Raw genomic sequence first — 19,998 nt, forward strand, 5'->3', positions numbered from 1 at the left:
GCAGTTTCATATTTGGCTGACTAATTAGATTTATGAAGCGGAAAAGCCACAAGTACACCATGATTTGCTTTACTATTTTAAATCTCGCTAACCCATTCATTAAGTCTTTACTATCAGAAGCACATCACAGCAATCTCATATTATATTCACATTATTATTTATATTATAATATTATTTACTCCATTCAACTTATGTATTTCCAAGATTGAACGTATACAATATTAACAATAAATGTCTTAAATAGTAAAAATTATACTAGATTTATTTTTGACCGATCTTATCAATGTTATTTGTAAATATAAAATTTTATATTAACAATGGAAAAAATGTCAATCCCGGGATTGTCAATTTGTAATCCCGAAATCCTGGGATCATAATTTTGGCTAGGGATTGAATTCCCTAGTATACAGATAGTAAAAATGAATTACATACGTTTTACAGCATTGAGCTTAATTTAAATTTCGAATCTCAGTAATACAGAGTATAGGTATAATCGGCAACAGTGGTCGGTATCTTATATACACTGAAATACCACATATTTTTCTAGGTATTGGTGTATCACCCCTCCCTCCCACTTTCAGCCACATTAGGCTAAAAAAATATTTTCAATGTAGTGAGTTGTCATAAAATAAAACTTTACGCGATGGATTAAAATTTATCAATCATCATAAATAATTCTCACACTTTATATTAAATGTTTGCATGTGAATTAGCAATCAGGACTTTTTCTTTCATGTAACATTTTATAATACTGAAATATTTACATTACCAAATTAACAGTGATTAACTATCGACATACAATAATCAAACAGTTAAAAAAATACTATATAGAGTAAATATCACCCAATCATATTATTTTTTTAAGCTAACATAAAATAGAATAAAATGGAAAGCCACTGTCTTGCTCAACCTATTAGGTCCCTATTTCAATCCTGTCTTAAAACACATGCTTATTGAAAAACAAAATGTGGTTTTTCCAAAACCGAGACCCACGACATTATAAGCTGCGTGTCCGGAAACTTGTACGTATGCAGTTCTCCGTACCACACTTCACCATGAAATGTTGTATCGGAAATATATGGCCGTATATTAAAAACCGTCCAGCCTTTTTCGATCGTATAGTACTGACATTAAATTCATATCTAAATAAAACACGGTTTTTTTCGGTTTACACTTTACAGTAAGCCAGCAGCAAACGAATTTATAAAATAGCCGATATACTGGATTATTTGTTAGGTTAGGTTAGGTCAGGTTAAGTTAGGTTAGGTTTTCATTCTTGAATTCATGAATTTTGCCAAAATCAGCTATGAAAATTGAATTAATGTTCATATTGAATCGGTCATCTCTTTCCAATAAGAAAGCTCACTGCGAACTGTGCCACGGTGAAATGTTTACGTACAACATAAATGTAACCTATAAGCTGATACATTACCACTCGGACAGCGTGAGCGGTCTATCTACTGTACCTACAAATTTCATTAATCCTTAGAGAGAAATAATTACAAGATAAAAAGAACTTTTCATATACCACGTTTTTAAATTATCTGTTAAATCATATAAACTTGACAATTCTATGTATTAATAAAAACTTTTTATCGTACTTGATAGAAATACTGAATAAATAGAGAATACTGAAATGTCATTTTGACATTTCATATTGATTTCCATAGTAACACACGTATATATTAATAATTTAGTTGCTAGGACTCCCTTAGCAACCAACAATAACAACTTTCCATACAAATCATAATTAACTGAAAATTAATTCAATGCTGCTTAAAAATGGCTAAAAGTATTAAAATAATGCATTGTCGTCGTGTTCGGATATATTCTAAAAGTTTAAAATGTCTAGCTAGTCGGGAAGTTAGTTAAAAATCTTCAATCGATCAATACAAATCTTGGACAAACAAGAAAAATTTATACTGGACACACAAGAAAAAATATGTACCGGCCAAACAAGAATACGAGCTAATAAAAACGTGGTAAAATAGCAATCTGCAATGTACTGCTATTCTTTGTTTTGTGCGTATTATATTTATTTATTCGATGAGATGTTTGTTTTCCATCATTCATCTATTTTTTTTCAGGCGCCATCACCCCATCAGACTGCGACGAGAGGGCAGCACTATCTACGCTCGCAACTTTCACTGAATAATGACACAGATCTTATTTTTCTGCCAACTTGTGAATGAAAAATCCTTGCTTGTGGATTTTGCTCTCAATGCTGAACGAGGAAACTCTATCCGATACGGGATATTCGGATCGTTTGGTTGATTACTTCCATTTCCGATTAACAGATGATACCACTCACATTGGAAGGCAAATTCATTTAACAATATATACGGTCATAATATTATCATAAATCTCACTTTACCTACGAATATCTTTTACTTAAACACATTATCAAAACTTTATTCTAGTGCAAATAACAAAAATATTATTGTCTTAAAAAAATGCTTCAATATCGGGACCATACTTAAATAAATTTTGATACAAATAAAAAGGATTTCAAGTTATATACATTTATATTTTTATAAAAATCGATGTTTTTTAAAATAAATATAAAAATATTAAAACTACGAATTAGTCAAAAATCTTCTCATGACATTATAGAAAACTTAATAAAGTGAATTTTTCTAATAAATACGACCATTTAATAATATGTAAAAAATCACATTTTATAACATTTTTTTAAAATTGTAAGTTATCTTTGACTTAAAATAAAAAATATTTTTCTTTTTAATGTTTTCAGATACATTGAAGTTAAGCGTCTCCCACCGAAATCCGCCTTGCACCACACTCGGTCTTAATCGAACGTATCGCAGGACTCGGGAGTTTAAATTGTCAATTATCAAAAAAATGTCTCAAATTGCAAGCTTGGTATTTTTTTGCTATGTGCTTTTGGTAGGTAGAGGATTCGCCTTAGCTCATAGATGCATGATGAGAACCTTTTAATGTGGATACATTTTACTTTTCTCATCAATCACATTTCATGTTTAATATTATTATAAATGAACAGTGACACCTGTGAATAAAATCTCTGCCTAATCTGTTGGCACACTTTGTCCACAAAAGAGAACTTGCAAGCTTTTATGTAAAATTTGATTCATACAAAAAAATAAAATAATACAGTTTGATGCTGAAAGGCAACACCATGCAATTTAACACGTGCATTCATTTATTGAAACGAATACCAATGATATAAAAATTAACTTTAAAATTGTTATTTGATTCTGATAAAATGAAGTTATTGTCTTCGAATAAATTATCGTGTATAACTGTTTTATATCAAAATAATATTGAGGATGTGAAGTAACTCAAATGTGACCTAGCATTTAGGAAGACGGAAGAGCACGGTGTTGAAAGTATTCAAACATAGAGAAAGGGAGGTGATATTATGAAAGTGGTTCGTACTCAAAACTTCGGTAAAATTTGTATTAAAATACAATATATATATCTGTACCTCAGAGGCAGACGGGTGCAAGTGCCAAATACCCAATTGTTCAGGAGAGCCAAAAAACAATTTTTATTTTAAACGAATACTCATAACTTTTAAGAAAATATACATATAATGATTATTATTTTTTTTATTCCAATTCAATTAAAGTAATTCTGGAATATGTAAGAAAGGAATAAATATAATACAATTTTATATCTAAAAAAATAAAATAAAAAACGTAGTGTGGATTTGCATCCTTCTGCCTCTAAAGATATTTTGTTAATGTGGATTTGTATCTTATTTACCTAGCCAAAATAAAACAATTTATAAGTTTAAAAAATTTGTAGGTATAAATATAACGAAGCAAAACACATTTTTTTTTAAATTTTATGACGTCATCATCATCATCACCAGCCTGAATCTATTCACTGCTGGATGAAGGCCTCGCTAATCTCCAAGCTGATTCTATTTCTCTCGTTCCTGTGCGTTGGGTTGCCAAGTTTTTCCGCAGAACTTTATCATGTCATCGATCCAGCGGCATCTAGGTCTACCTTGCGGATGTTTTGTACCTCTTGGATACCACTGGATGACTAAATTTGTCCAACGATTGTCCTTTCTTCAAGCTATGTGTCCAGCCCATTTCCATTTGAGGTTTTTAGCAAACTCTATCACATCATTAATCCTTGTCTGTTCCCTTATCCACTCATTTCTCTTTTTGTCCTTTTGCGTTATGCCCAGCATGCACCTTTCCATACCACGTTGTGCTACTCTAAGTTTCTGGATTTCTTTTCTTTCTCTTTTTTACTTAGGGTCAATGTTTCACACGCATGTGATTACGGGAAGTATACACTGGTTGAACACTTTGCACTTTAGGCACAGTGGGAGGTCATTTTTGAAGAAATTATTCTGGCGGCCAAAAGCACTCTAGCCTAGCTTTACTCTGCGAACAATTTCATCAAATATACATCCATCCATAAACACTTGTTGTGCCAGATAGATGTAGATTTTCACCTGTTCGAGATGAATGTCATTGATGAGGATCTCTTTTTGGCCCGCAAACCAGTTGAACATGACTTTCTTCTTTGATAGGTACATTTATTTTCAAGCCTACTTTGTTGATTACTCCAGCGAGTCCCTGCATTCTGCTTTGGAGGTCTTCTGAGTCTTGCAAACTACTATTTATTGTCATCGGCAAAGCGCAGATGACTCACGTATTCTCCATTTATGGGGACCCGTGTCATTCCAGTCAAGTTGCCTAAATAAGTCTTCATGTGTAGCCGTAAATAGTTTAGGTGAGATTGTATCACCTTGTCGGACTCCTTTGCTAATAGGAAATACGCGATGGTTTATGGAGATGTTGTTGCACTACTGTATAATATATTATTGAAAATATTTATATAGCGATCCTTGATTTGTGATCGAGTATTGAAAATTCCTTTTTGGAATCGAACGCTTTCTCATAGTCTATAAAACCCATGGATAGCGACAGCTTGTATTCCTGTTACCGCTCTGATTTCTCTGATGACTTGGATATGGTCCATAGTGCTGTATCCTCTTCTAAAAAGCTCGTTATCCTGGGTGGTTTTCGTCTAGTACATATTGCAGACGGTTTGAGAGAATTTTATCTTAGTGGATTATTGGATTTGCATTCTTCTGCTTCTAAGGTAGGTATGGCATTTGCATCTTTATGCTATGCATATCTTGGACTAGGACTTTCATCTCTCTGCCTCTAATAAATAAAGCCTTTAGCATGACGATTCTTAAAAAATCTCATTTTCCCCAAAAACGGAGTGGCATCCGTCTGCCTCTGAGGTACAGGTATACGGTTGCTATGAAAATAATATCGACATTTATTTTTATAGACCAAGAGGATGAGATGTACAGTCCTACAAACTTATCTAAAAAATGGCCAAAAATGGAACTACGAACTACCATATGGACGCCATTTTAAAAACGTCATTCGAATGTCACTGTCCAGTTGCGAGTCTTGATTGGGTAGTTTTTTTGCTCCCCCATGCAATCTTAAGATAAGTTTGCAGGTAAGTGGTGGGAATGAAATGCTTGTCATTTAAAATAGTCACATGTTTGAATCTTGTTTCACCCATAAATCAGTATGTATGATTGTAACAGTGGCAAGGATTGCCTATTGAAGAAATGTAGGTTGTGGTAGGTAACTCAATGAAAGTTCTAGGACAGCCATGTTTACGGGACTTGATTTTTTTGAAAATAAATTTAATATAAGTACACATTAAAATATCTATTTATATTTTACTTTATATAAAAAAATATTTCACTAAACAAAGACAACATGCACTTAAATAAATATTTTACAAAATTACTGTCAAACCGGAAATCCAACTAGCACTAAAAAATCTACGACTGTATTAGTTGGTCTTCTTATGGAATAGACTACTGGGAACTGAGATCACTTGCGTAAAATAACAGTCATATTATGCACAAAGGTAGATAAGATTTTTCGTTCTAAGGATGGGTCGTTTCATAGTATACCTACTAAAGTAGATAGTTCTGCTAACTGAAAAACAAATCGGTTCAAAATTCATTTAAAAAAACTTTTGATTATCCCAAGTCTATGTTTCAATGTGTTAGTAGAAGATTCGATGGACTTGGATAAATCTGTGTGATATATCTGTGCGTGTAAATCCTAAATGAAATTGTTGAAAACATATGTCTCTATTGCTGTTTTTAATCATTGAAATGTTTTTCAGTTTTAAAAACATCGCCTAGTATGGAGTCTTTGCCACTGGTGATGAGATAACTGCATCAAAATCATGTATATTTTGTACCGTTTTAATCCACAGCAACTTAAATACAAATCTTATACATACATGCATTGTATTATTATTGTTATATTGTATTTGAAAGTCGCCAAAAGCCGAACCTAAATTTCTGTTTTTTTGCATTATGGAAAGCACTTTCATTAATAAAAGAAAAATATGTATTGCGCCTACTAACTACCCATCTCCTAAATTATTATAAATAATAATTGTACATTTAGCTATATTATAATTTTACAAGTATTTGGATTGTAAGTATATTATGTAGCTATAGTCTAAAAATAAATCTCTACTTCTCATAGAAAACTGCTAAAAATCCCGTTTAATAAAATGTTTAGGTAAGCAACCAAAGCGAGGTATGACGCCATGGAAAAATCAATACCTCTCCCCATACATCTTACTTATCATTGGAAACCTGAATGCACCTGGGGGAAGAGTAGTGCATGCTTCGGGTTTGGTTCGTGACTGGGATATCAGGTTCATAGACCCTCCTAAAAGCAGTTTTGGTAGCAGGGTAATAAAGCATACATACTTATCAGCTTTTGATGGGAGGGCGGAAACTTTTCCTGCGTTTAGTTAACGTAAGTCGAATGCGTTGAATTTATGTTTTCGTGGCGGGAAACAAAATTATGGTAATTTGACAGTTTTGTATTTCAAAAAATAAATATGAGATATGCGTTAATATAATAGAGTAAAATTTTCTATCACGCTACGAACTAAGAGTATAATAAGTCAGTAACAATAACTTTTCAGTGGAGCTATTCTATAGACAAGGCGGCTATCGAATGTATTTTATCATATAAGTTATCCGTCTAAACTGTCAAAAGGTGCTGTTTCAACAGCCCCTATCTTAGCTGTATTAACTTTTAGAGCGAAATAGACAGTTTAGACGGTTAACTTATTGTAACAATTATAAAACTCAATACATAAATATGATAAACTACCGTCGATAGCCACCGTGTGTATAGAATAGGCTCACTGGAGACCAATTTCAAATTTTAAAATGCGATATCTGTGTAATGATAATTATTAATGAAATACAATATATTTTTGAAATAATAGTATTACGTTAAGTATATATTTTTTTTATCTGTCTGTAACGCATATTATGTTTCTTTTCGACGCAGGTAAATTTACAAGCGAAATATTTCGTGCCTTTGTTGGGCGATCGCGTAAATAGAACACCCACATTGCATCCCTCTCATGTGCGCTGCATTTATTCAGTTCTTTACTTATTCGCTTATAAAACTCACGTAAATTACACCAGCATTATAGAAATAGATACCTACTAATCTTTATTGGTATTAAAATCGATGCGTCCTTTAGCTATGAACATTGATACCTTATATTACTTTGCTTATGATATTATTGTTAGATAAATAGTATTTGTTGGGAATAATGGATCGTTTAGAGGATGTTAAATTATGAACATGGTTTTCTTCATATGATTAACTTTATTATTATCATCATCATGAATAATAATGTACAGAGTAATAGATTACATTGATTATGCGACCGTTACAATAGACCTTCGATTATACACTAATGTCACGCCGGACACTCAAGTGAACATTTAACTGTAATTAGTATTAATTAGTATTTAGCATTGGCGGACAGCCAGTGCCGTAGTTAAACGTATTAATAATATTCTAATATTATTACTTATAATATTTAGTTATGTTATTATATTAGACGGCTATATATCAACAGTATTATCAATTGCATTGACAATAAATTTAACAAGTGGCATTGCCATAAGATAGTTATTTCTAGTATTTATAATGATTAACAAGGAGAGATAACTTTTACTTTGTAGTTTTTCATGATTTCAAATGTATTAATAAATAATTATTCGTATTCACAAAAAAAACTTAAATAATTATGATGTTCTGCTTAGAATCAAACAGAGTATAATATGTCTCCAAAGAGTGGATGTTGTATTGGTAAACTTTTTTATGAGGAACGTGCATATTTAGTAACCATGGGCTCGAATCCGAGATCCACGGTTTTATATTTCTCCAACAACTTGGCCAACTTAGGATTAAAAATTACTGTAAGTTAAAATAAATAGTCAAAATTTCCGTGATAGACAAGTGGTAAAGTGTCTCTTATGAAATCGTGGGTCTTCGATTCAAATATCAGGCCTGGAAAATTTGCATTATGTTTTTTTAATATGCGTTTGATTCTCGTAAAACTATAAAAACATCTTTGTTATGCGGCCAAGATTGACTCGGATTGAAGAGTCAATGGTAATGACGATTGATACGAGTGCAGTTTTAAACTGTACCGGACAATTAAGTAATGATTTCATCCCGATGGTTGCCGACCTTCAATGGGGGTTGCCACACCAAAAATATATCATTATAATTATTTTTTAAATTCAATTGTCACGTATATTGTTTTTGTGTTTTAGTTAAAAATTACGCATCTCTTTAGGGTGACTTTGCAATAAGAAAAAAAGGTTGTAAAGAAATCGCTTGTTTTGAAAGGAATACGTCCGGTGACCATATTGTGTCAGCGCGTCCAACGGGATCACACTGTCTGAATGAGACGTTTTTTTTTTATCGTCGAAGGAAAAAGAATCACCCGTACACCAGTTATTGCCGCCTCAAAGCAGTCATTCAAGTGGGAGAGGAGACTCAGCGTGGTGTCGGGCGGGTGTTCCGCCGCCTACGCGAACCCCTACAATACCCAACCCCTTCCGCCCTCAGCCAGCCGCCTACTTTGCTTGCCCGCCCTCGTCTAACCTCCAAAACCGCCCCCGCTATGGAAATTCTACGTCTCGATTTTGAGAGAAAATCTGCTAGCCAAAAATTATGTTGTCAACGATCAACTGTAACTTCGTAAAATGAACTAAAATTTAGATTTAACAAAGAATTTAGACTATAACTAAAAGGATTAATATATTTTTTGTTATATGACAATAGCTGATGGCGATTTGTATTTATTTTTATTGCAACATACGTACGACTTTGTATGGACCGGTTATTGCAAATCAAAGGTGGCGGATACGTACAAATGTTAAGGTGTTCGAGAAATTTAAGGCTACCTAATATATTTAGGGGTAGTTGAGGTGAAGGAGATAAAGTTGCTATTGCTTGGATGTTGTGAGGGGAGAGTTTATTTATTGTTATTACAATTACATTGATTTTTTTTAATTCCATCACTTTATTAATGTATTTGCAGAATTATGCGCAGTTAAGGTTATATGTAACCCCCCCCCCCCCTCCATCGATTGCGGGGGATAAATTTTGGACACTCTCACGATTAACGAAATTTCCCGATCAACTGTGGATTTAAAAAGCATAACAACATAAAATTTGAAAACGCTTGTTATAGGTAAATTAAACATAATTAATACATGACAAAGTAATATAACATAGACTGAAAAAAAATAACATAAATTTTGTTTCGTGCAAAAAAGACTCTCGTTTACCCTATTTGTCTTATCTGCACTATAAAAATGTGTCGCTAACTGTCATAATAATCTGATCATATGCGTATAATTTTACTCACGTGGCACATGTCAAAATAAGTCTGGGATATTTTTTTAAAATTAAAAATCGATCGCGATAATTATACTCGCCGAGATTACGACGAACGAGGATCACCTGTGTTTATGTATGTAAGTATACATATTGACGTTAATTAGAGGTATGCGTGGTTGAACAGGAGGGATGTTTGTTTCCCTTGATTGATATGGTGACGGGTTTGCCAGAATATATAAGTAAGTACCTAACTTGTACCACGCAAAAGTTGGGATTCTTTAACCATATATAATTCAAATGCAGACTTGGGCATGACGTCGATCGCGATTTACCAGTGAACCGCCTGAATTTATATGTAAATCTAATTTTTAAAATAAATCAATGTGTATGTGATCTCATTTACATCTCTAATAGGCCTTATTAAAATAGATTTTAATGACAAAAATAATCATTCAAATAATATATTGTTATACTACGATTTAAAGGAAATGTATTCCTGTTTTTTAAATTGTAACTTTATATGCTATGAATATTCATAATTTCATCACTCAGTGACTCTAATTGCAATGCATTCCCAATGGAATGGATATAATATATTTTAACCTAAATAGTAAATAATGAAGTGTCAACAATAATATAAGATTAACATCAAGGGCGACTTTAAATTTAGCAACTGTATCTGACGTCATCATGACGTGTACAAACTTCACTCATGTGGAGTTGAGTGGGCTAATTGGTTTAATCTAAGGACCCTTGGTTTACTGAATGGCTTAATTTAGTTGCCGATATTATAATTAGAATAAATATTACGTAATTTCATAAGTTATTTATATTTTATATTACGTTATTTTTGTAGTTAATTGAAAACTAATTATAGTCGAAAATTATTTAAAATTGATATTAAAGCCTTCTAAAAATACCTCCCACGCAGAAAGACATGATATTTTTTCGATCGTTCTTGTAAAACTAATAAATCGGATTTTGGTTTAAAATTTGATTATATTGAATAATATGCACATAAATACATAGTATACTTCTGACGAATAAATAGTATTATCTAACGTACATATTATTATTATACCCCTGTGTAATATTCTTGCAAACAATCTTCAATTTCAAAAATCAATCCACAAAAACCTCCTAAACCATGTATATGCAATGGAAATATTATTTGGTAATCTCGTAAATTCCAGAAGTCATTACAGTTGCATAGAGAATAAAATTATTTTGTTCTTTTTTTGAAATTTTGAAATTTCATTTGTCTTCTGAAAAACAAACAAGATTTGTTTATGAACGAAAATTACCATAATAGCTGTCAAATTAGCGAATAAATGTCAGAATTCTGTTATTTAAAATAAACCTATATAAATCTTACTTATCCGTGATTGTTTATCAAGTGTAATATTGGTCTTTTCAATTATTTTTACTATTTTTTAAGAGTTATTCGTTTTGTTAACCAATAATATTGAAAAAACGTATTTAATGTTTAGTATTATTAAATTTACCACTACAGTTTGTCCTCTCGGTTTTTTTCCGACCATGTCCGATCCTAATAGGATCATATGGGCCTCCACAGATTAGAGGTTTGTATCACCAGATTTTGTTTTTTACGAGAAATGGATGTCAGCCACTTGCTGAACCTATTAGGTCCATACCCTGACACACAAAAATTGAAAAACAATAATATGTGTACTTGCCAGACCCAAGATTCGAACCTGGGACCCACGGCGTGATAGTCCAACGCTTATGCCGCGCGGCCACCTTGGGCGTTTACATCGTATTACAGTCGGTGTCGGTTTACAGGTAAAAATTAAGGCGACGAGTAATATTGTACTAATGACATCTAGCGACAGAATACGAAGTACATACTTATAAAATTTACTATAATTTACGAGGGGTATGTATTTTTATTAATTTATTTACATATCGTTAACAATCATTTTTATTTACATCAAATCAAGCTTCGGCACGGTCATGTCATAATAGTGAGTTATGTTTTAAATGCATTTAAGGAGTGAATGCACAGATCTACGTGTGTTTCCAGTTTTTCATGTTTTGTGAAAATCAATTTTAAATAAATTGAAAATCAAAGATGAAATGGACGTCATATTATTTCGTATTTAACTGATACAACAGTAAGTATATTATTATCGAATACCCTATTTATACGTATGATGCAGACGATCGTTTTGTGTATAATATCTTAATTCGGAGGACATTTTTTATTATGAAATAAATGAAAAACTCACTCAGTCTTCGTGCAGTTGAGTTCATCAGAGTTATCTTTGCAGTCATTATCATCATCGCAAAGCCAACTCCTGTGAACGCATAGTCCGTTCGCGCATTCAAACTGATCGGCACTGCAGTTCGCTGCTACACCTGTGAAATACATTTTAAATATTACAATGCTATAGTTATAAAATTATAACTCCGACATAGAATAAAATCGCATACGTTTGAAATGAGATAAATTTGCTTTTTTGAACCGACTTTAATTATCGATTGATTCAGTATACCTCTCGAATTCATACATTATATAAATGTTAGCTGTATTTTAGAAATGGATGGATCATTTATATATTTATTGATATTATCAAACCATGTAAATAGTATTCGTTGTCAGTGTTTATTTGACTTTTGGTGAGTGTGCACAGTGCCTGAAGATGCCGAAAGTCAAAACCCGGGTCGCAAAAAAACGACTGAAATGGAATAGTACAAAACTTAAATCCATTAGAATTTATATAAAAAATCTGTAGTAAACATTGAATTATTATTTGATTCATTTCCTTCCATATATTAATTTAATGTGTTAAAAATATAAAATTGCAGCATAATATATATTATTATAGTCATCACTTTTCTTAAATTTAAAAATAAGATCTGGTTACGTTAAATTAGTTTATGCATGTTCTGTCTGATTTTATGATAAAACGTTTTATAATAATTCTGCGTATTACACCCTAACACATAATAATAATATAGAATATGGTAACGTAAATAATGTTAAGTTTTAACCCTAGTTTGTATTAATATGATCTCCAATCAATATTCCAAGCATAAATGTGTACTAATATTATCTAATAACACTGGATCTAAAAATATATAAGCAACTAGTTACTGAAATAAATAGGTACTATTTTGGAATCTAAACAGTGCGGAAATAATAACATGCATTTTGTTATAAATTACAAATTCAAGTTCGCGATCCATGACTAAAGACTGTCACTCATTTTACTTACTTTTTTAGTTACTACAATAAAGAATTTAAGTCTGTAACTATCTACTTTTAAACTTGGAAAAAATATTTAAAAAAAAAAAAAAAAAAACTTACCGCAATGTGTCTCATCGGAGAAATCGCCACAATCGTCATCTCCATCACACAGCCAGTCTCTGGATATACAAAGCGAAGATCTCGGACACCGTAGCCTTCCAGCAGACTCCAAACACGGTGCCCTAGCTGGCCCCGGTCTACAATCAGCCTCGTCTTCCCCTCCCATACAATCCGGATGACCATCGCACCTCTGCTCAATTCTGATACAAGCACAGTTACCAGCACATTTAAACTCTCCACGGGCACAGTTCATGCACTCTAAGCTGGGATCTATTGGCCCATCGTCAGGTAAATCATCTTCTCCGTGTTGAACTAATCGAGAATTGCTTCCAACTGGATGCCTGACCATGGTTCCATGAACGATGCTATCTCTTCCCACGTTACTACCATGGTTTGGATATTCTTGCCGGTGGCTTGGGTTTATACCAGGATTAACAAGTCTTCCTTTACCTGCTGTATCACCTCTTCCACTGTATACTTCTCTATTTCCATTCCTACCGTTGGATATTGGTGGGACATGGCCGCCGCCGTATAAGGTGCCTCCGCCGTTTGGAAGCCTGGCTCCGCTTCTTGCATAAGGTCCATCCGGTTGGTGCTCTAGTTGGGGAGAATAACCAGGTATTGGCACCATATGTGATGGTGGTGGTATGTCGAATGGGCTTATCCGTGGTGGTAGCGGGGTAGGTGGAGATGCTAATATTGCTCCTCCGGATCTTGGGGATCCGGATTCCACCATGATTCGAGGGATGTTGCGTTGGATAGGCGACTCAGTCGGCGGAAGATGAATGGGCGAGCCACCGAGCTGGTCCGCTGCTCCTGCGTTGTAAATTAATATTAGTTATAACAGAATTATTCAGTTCTTTAGTACAATGTATGTAATTTGTAGAAATAATAATATTTTTAAATACAAAATTCGATTGCCAATCGTAGCTCAATTTGGGAAGCGCTTCAGAGAGTATTATAAAAGCCAATGGTTAAAATTTAGCATAGTGGTCTATGCGCGGCGGGCGCTATACCTGGAGAGATGCAGGTTCGATTCCTGCGGGTTGTCTTAATTTAAAAAAAAATCTATTGGTTATAATACATTTTTTCAGAAGTTTTTTCAAAATTATGTATGTTTTACAATCCGAAGTGTAGTATTATTGGCGGATTATCTACTGTATATATGCCATGAAAATTGCCAACTAATATTGTCATAGCAGCAATGTGAAGTTTTCTGTAAATATACCTGCAATATCAAGTCACTTGTAGTTAACTTAATTAGTGGACAAGAAGCTTTTTTTGCTTTAATTTTATACATTTAGAATAAGGTTGTTTTTCAACATCTTTGCTTCACACATACCAAGAGTGGCTTTATGGCCATTTTGCTGATACCTATTATCTTTTACCTATAACTATAATGAATGAAAGTTTATATTAAGATAAAGAAATCATATTTTTTAAATATACTGCGTTTTATTACGAATAATGTATAAATTTTTGATAACGAGTTATATTTTAATATAATACCATCAAGTATAATACTAAATATACCACAATAGAAGAGTTATGTAAAATTCTTCAAAATACAATAATAAAAAAATAACGTCGTTGATGTTATGTATTAAATTAACATTTAAAGAAAGCCACATTTTGTTACGAGTAAAATTGTTGTGCAATGTCGTTCGGCATATTTACGCAGTATTATTTCATTCAAAATTAAAAATAATTATTTGATAATAAGATGATGAAAATATAGATGTTACACAAGAAATTCTGGTTATTTCATGAATGAAATAATACAATTCATACAATTATTTTTGTCACAAATGTTACGTAAAAAGTAAATAAGCGACATCATTCATTGAAGTCTCACTTAAAATATTTTGACTTCATCAATATGAAAATAGATTTGATTAAAATAACATGAAAGTGTACGAGTTATTACGTAATAAATTTATTTTGATTGATTCCCTTTGGAATAATAAAAACATATTACATGATTATGAAGACATTAGGATAAAGCAAGACTGACCAACCATTTTGGACCATTTTCACTTTCTTCTTACTATCTTCATATTTTTATAATGAGTAATAAAAAGACTGCGCGAATGTATCGTAAAATATACTTCCCAATAAATTTATCATTTTGGGTATTTCTATATGTATAGATAGATGCCTTAACGCCTTCGATAGCCGAACAAGTAAGGTGTCGGCCTATAATATCGTGCGTCCCAAACTCAAATCCAGAGTCTGTCAATAGAATTCATATGTTGTTTTTTAACATGTTTTTGGACCCAGAGTATAGACTTACTAGGTTGAGCAAGTAGCTAACATCCGTTTTCCACAATGATCTTCTTAGGATCGTACATGGTATAAAAATGATGCTTTACGCTTTTACCAAATTTTGTGAATTATTTTGTTTATAATATATTAATCTAATATTGAAATGATACTATTTAATGGTTTAATTCATAAAATTTACCATTGCTATTTATTTATTAGGTACATCAAAAATTATAGATACAAAGTCTTCTAATAAAAAATCATGAGTTCAGTAAAGAAAAAACATACCTATTTAATATGTATAAGTATATATATGTATATATATATATATATATATTTATTTAATATGTATAAGTATGTATATATATGGTGGGCAAAGGCTGACTATGGCCTCAATGATGTATACTGATGCCAATAGGTATACTTCTAAAAAATGTTGAGACGCCACTGTCCAAGAAAGTCAGCAAATCCTATCTCTAGCCTCCGCGTGGCGTCCCCCGGGCAATGCAGATAATGTGCTGTATAACGCAACATAATATCTGTAGCTAAAAGAGAAGGGTGCAAGGCGAAACTCTGGCGCCTTAAAACGAGAGACCTTTGGCTACGGGAAGGATCACCCAGACAGAAAAACCACACACCAACCCGTCTGGACAGCGTGGTGTGTTATGTCCAAAACCTTCATATGAAAACAAAAACTTCTAGAACCCGGCCCTCATTCTCCGGAGGCCAACCTGATACTGATCACGGCAGCGATCAGCGAAGGAAGGCAGAGGGTGCTAACAATCCCCGGAGACCCGGAAAAGGCTGCCAACAGATGACCATTGCTACATATAACGCAAGAACATTGTCCAGCGATGCCAAACTTGTAGAGTTTCAAGAAGAGCTCCGGAATATCCACTGGGATGTTGTCGGACTCAGCGAAGTAAGGCGTAAAGGTGAGAGTATTATTACTTTACAAAGCGAACATGTGCTGTACTCCAAAGGAACCGATGAAGGACGCACGAGCGGTGTTGGATTTGTTGTCAACAAAGCCTGGAGGGACCGCATAGTCGAGTTCAACTGCATTTCTGACAGGGTCGCAAGCGTGATACTTAAAATCAATGCTAGGTACCGGATTCAGATTTTGCAAGTATATGCTCCGACACAGAGCTATCCTGATGAAAAAGTGGAAGAGTTTTACGAGGAAATAACATCCTTGAAAAATAAAAGTAAATGCCACTTCAACATCATAATGGGAGATTTTAATGCACGTATTGGATCATACCAAAGAGATGACGTAGCGGTCGGACATTTCGGACATGGCTCAAGGGATGGTAGAGGGGACATGCTTGTGGAGTTTGCTGAAACCAACAATCTTCACATCATGAATTCCTTTTTTCAACATAAACCTACACGTAAATGGACGTGGAGAAGCCCGACAGGAAGGACCAGCGAAATCGATTACATCCTCACTGACAGAAAATATACATTTTTAAACTGTAAGGTGATCAATCAGTTTAACACCGGCAGTGATCACCGGATGGTGAGATGTAAGATAAGATTGAACGTCAAATCAGAAAGATCCAAACTGCAGAAGAAGTCAAATGCTCGCGTATACCTGCAGAACAATACTGAATTCCAAAATGAACTCAAAAATGCACTATCGGCTTTCTTAGATGAGAACGAAACCGTTTCCCTATCCAACGCGGAGGATATAACGAATATTATTCTACAATGTGCAGAAAAAACAGGCGTAAAAAGCTCAGAAGTTACACCTTCCACCAAGCTTTCGAAGGCAACATTGAATCTTATGGAGCAGAGAAGGTTAACCAAGAGCGATAGACAGGCACAAAACGATATGGAGTTTTCATCACTTTGCAAAACCCTCCGAAGGAAGATTAGAGAAGACCTTCGTAAATTCAATGTAAACCTCATACAAGCAATTGTGAAAGCAGGCAGAAGTTTAAACAAAAACAAGCAATGCTTGTCGATAGGAAAACGTCAAATCACAGCACTAAAAGCAAAAGATGGTTCTATCGTCAGAAATTGGGAACACTTGTTAAGCCGAGTTGAAGAGTTCTACAGCGATCTCTACAGTGATGACACTGACAATACGACTATAGACTTAGATCTTCAGAGAAATGGAAATTCGGAAGACCATACTCCCGAAATTACATCCTGGGAAGTAACCCATGCTTTAAATTACATGAAAAGTGGAAAAGCCCCCGGGGAAGACGGTTTAACGATAGATATCCTCAAAAAAGCAGGAAAGGATGCAAATGAAGTACTTGCACAATTGTTCACAGCCTGCATATGCAAAGAGGATGTCCCAGAGGTATGGAAAAATGCCAGCATTGTTATTCTTCACAAAAAAGGTGACAGAGAAGACCTAGCAAATTATCGTCCAATAAGTCTACTCCCTATTCTCTACAAGACGTTCACAAAAATTCTCTCAAACCGTCTGCAAAATGTACTAGACGAGAACCAACCGAGAGAACAAGCCGGATTTAGAGGAGGATACAGCACTATGGACCATATCCAAGTCGTCAGAGAAATCATAGAGCGGTACCAGGAATACAAACTGCCACTATGCATGGGTTTTATAGACTATGAGAAGGCGTTTGATTCGATAAAGAAATGTTCAATACTCGACGCACTCAGAAAACAAGGAATCCCTGGACGCTATATAAATATTTTCAATAATATATACAGTAGCGCAACAGCATCTGTAAATCTCCATAAACCATCGCGCAGATTTCATATCAGCAAAGGAGTCCGACAAGGTGATACAATCTCACCTAAACTATTTACAGCTACCCTTGAAGACTTATTCAGGCAACTTGACTGGGATGACAAAGGGATCCCCATAAATGGAGAATACCTGAATCATCTGCGCTTTGCCGATGACATAGTAATTTTCTCGCAAGACTCAGAAGACCTCCAAAGCAGAATGCAGGAACTCGCTGAAGTAAGCAACAAAGTAGGTTTGAAAATAAATGTAACAAAGACGAAAGTCATGTTCAACTGCTTTGCAGGCCAAAAAGAGATCCTCATCAATGGCACTCAGCTTGAACAGGTGAAAAGCTACATCTATCTGGGACAACAAGTATCTATAGATGGATGTATATTTGATGAAATTGTTCGCAGAGTAAAGCTAGGCTGGAGTGCTTTTGGCCGCCTGAATAATGTCTTCAAAAGCGACCTTCCACTGTGCCTAAAGCGCAAAGTGTTCAACCAGTGTGTGCTTCCCGTGATGACATATGCGTGTGAAACATGGACCCTAAGTAAAAGAGAGATCCAGAAACTTAGAGTAGCACAACGTGGTATGGAGAGGTGCATGCTGGGCATAACGCGAACGGACAAAAAGAGGAATGAGTGGATAAGGAAGCAGACAAGGGTTTGCGATGTAATAGAGTTTATTAAAAGCCTTAAATGGAGATGGGCTGGACACATAGCTCGAAGAAGAGACAATCGTTGGACAAATCTAGTCATCCAGTGGTATCCAAGAAGTACAAAACGTCCACAAGGTAGACCTAGAGGCCGCTGGATCGATGAAATGATAAAGTTCTGCGGAAGTACGTGGCAACGCAATGCACAGGACCGAGAGAAGTGGAAGCAACTTGAAGAGGCCTTCATCCAGCAGTGGATAGATTCAGGCTGATGATGATGATGATATAAATATATTGATATACAAGATTTTCATATTGTATATTCTTCATTTCAATATCCAGGATTTTTTCACTCTACATTTATTTTTAAATAACATTATAAAAACAAGTTATCAAAATACATGCCTAATAAAGAGAAAAAAGTAAGAAAATTTTAATAATTTATTAAGAGTGCGGCTCTCGTGGTACACTGCGCAAGGAACTGGCCTTCCACCCGAGAGTTCTGGGTTCAATTCCCGATGACGATACAATATTTATGTGTTTTTTTCAAAACCTGGGTGTTTGTGATCGTTAAAAATTACTAACAACCACCTTGTACGAAAAAATAAGGACATGGTTATTAATAACTCTACATACATGGTCTTGCCATTTGGTAATGAATTCCAATATTCTTTATTATATTTTTTATGTGAACAAAATTTTATGGGTAAGTGTACTTACAAAATATTATTAGTTTTGATTCATATCTGTCACTTTTACTTTGTAATGCTCATTCGTTTCGATCAAATTAAATGTATAAGTATATTATTTTATATTTATGAATACGACTATACCTAACCAATTTCAGTCACACTTTGTCCATTGCAAAAAACTTGTTAAATTACATTTTATGCACACAAACATTATTTTAACAAAAAATGTAACACTATGTATGCCAAAACTGATAATGGCCATTTTTCATTGAATCAACATAATATATAATAAAAAGTCAGATTAAATTGATATGAAGTTATAATTTAAAGGAAAACCGATAGATAACACAACATATATTATATAAACTGACACCTAACCTGTCACCATACGCAATTTTTTTTTATTTTATTGACACTATAGTTATTTAATAAAGTTATTAAATGATTTTTTATTTATTCTTACTCTGAAAATTTCTATAGAAACTTGTGTACGTATTTAATCTGTGATTTTATACGTGGAATATATTTCAATGTTTTCAATGTTTGTAAATTGTATGAAATAACATCCATAATTAATAGCACTGCTTAAGTGAAAAGTTAGATTTAGATTCTTGTACTAA

General features: G+C 33.8%; 1 protein-coding gene across 1 annotated transcript in view; it reads right to left on the reverse strand.

The window, feature by feature from the left end:
* Window positions 1-19,998, reverse strand: part of Lrp4 (LDL receptor related protein 4) — a 77,865-nt gene that overhangs the window by 41,741 nt on the left and 16,126 nt on the right. The window contains exons 3-4 of the mRNA XM_085958819.1: window positions 13,054-13,869; window positions 11,972-12,101 (exon numbers count right to left, since the gene is read on the reverse strand). Coding sequence (XP_085814945.1) covers window positions 11,972-12,101; window positions 13,054-13,869 — 946 coding nt within the window. The remainder of the gene's footprint in view (window positions 1-11,971; window positions 12,102-13,053; window positions 13,870-19,998) is intronic.

The sequence above is a fragment of the Rhyacophila brunnea genome, unplaced genomic scaffold (genome assembly GCF_057557595.1).
Source record: "Rhyacophila brunnea isolate RB1 unplaced genomic scaffold, BYU_Rbru_1.0 scaffold_8, whole genome shotgun sequence".
Taxonomy (NCBI): Eukaryota; Metazoa; Arthropoda; class Insecta; order Trichoptera; family Rhyacophilidae; genus Rhyacophila; species Rhyacophila brunnea.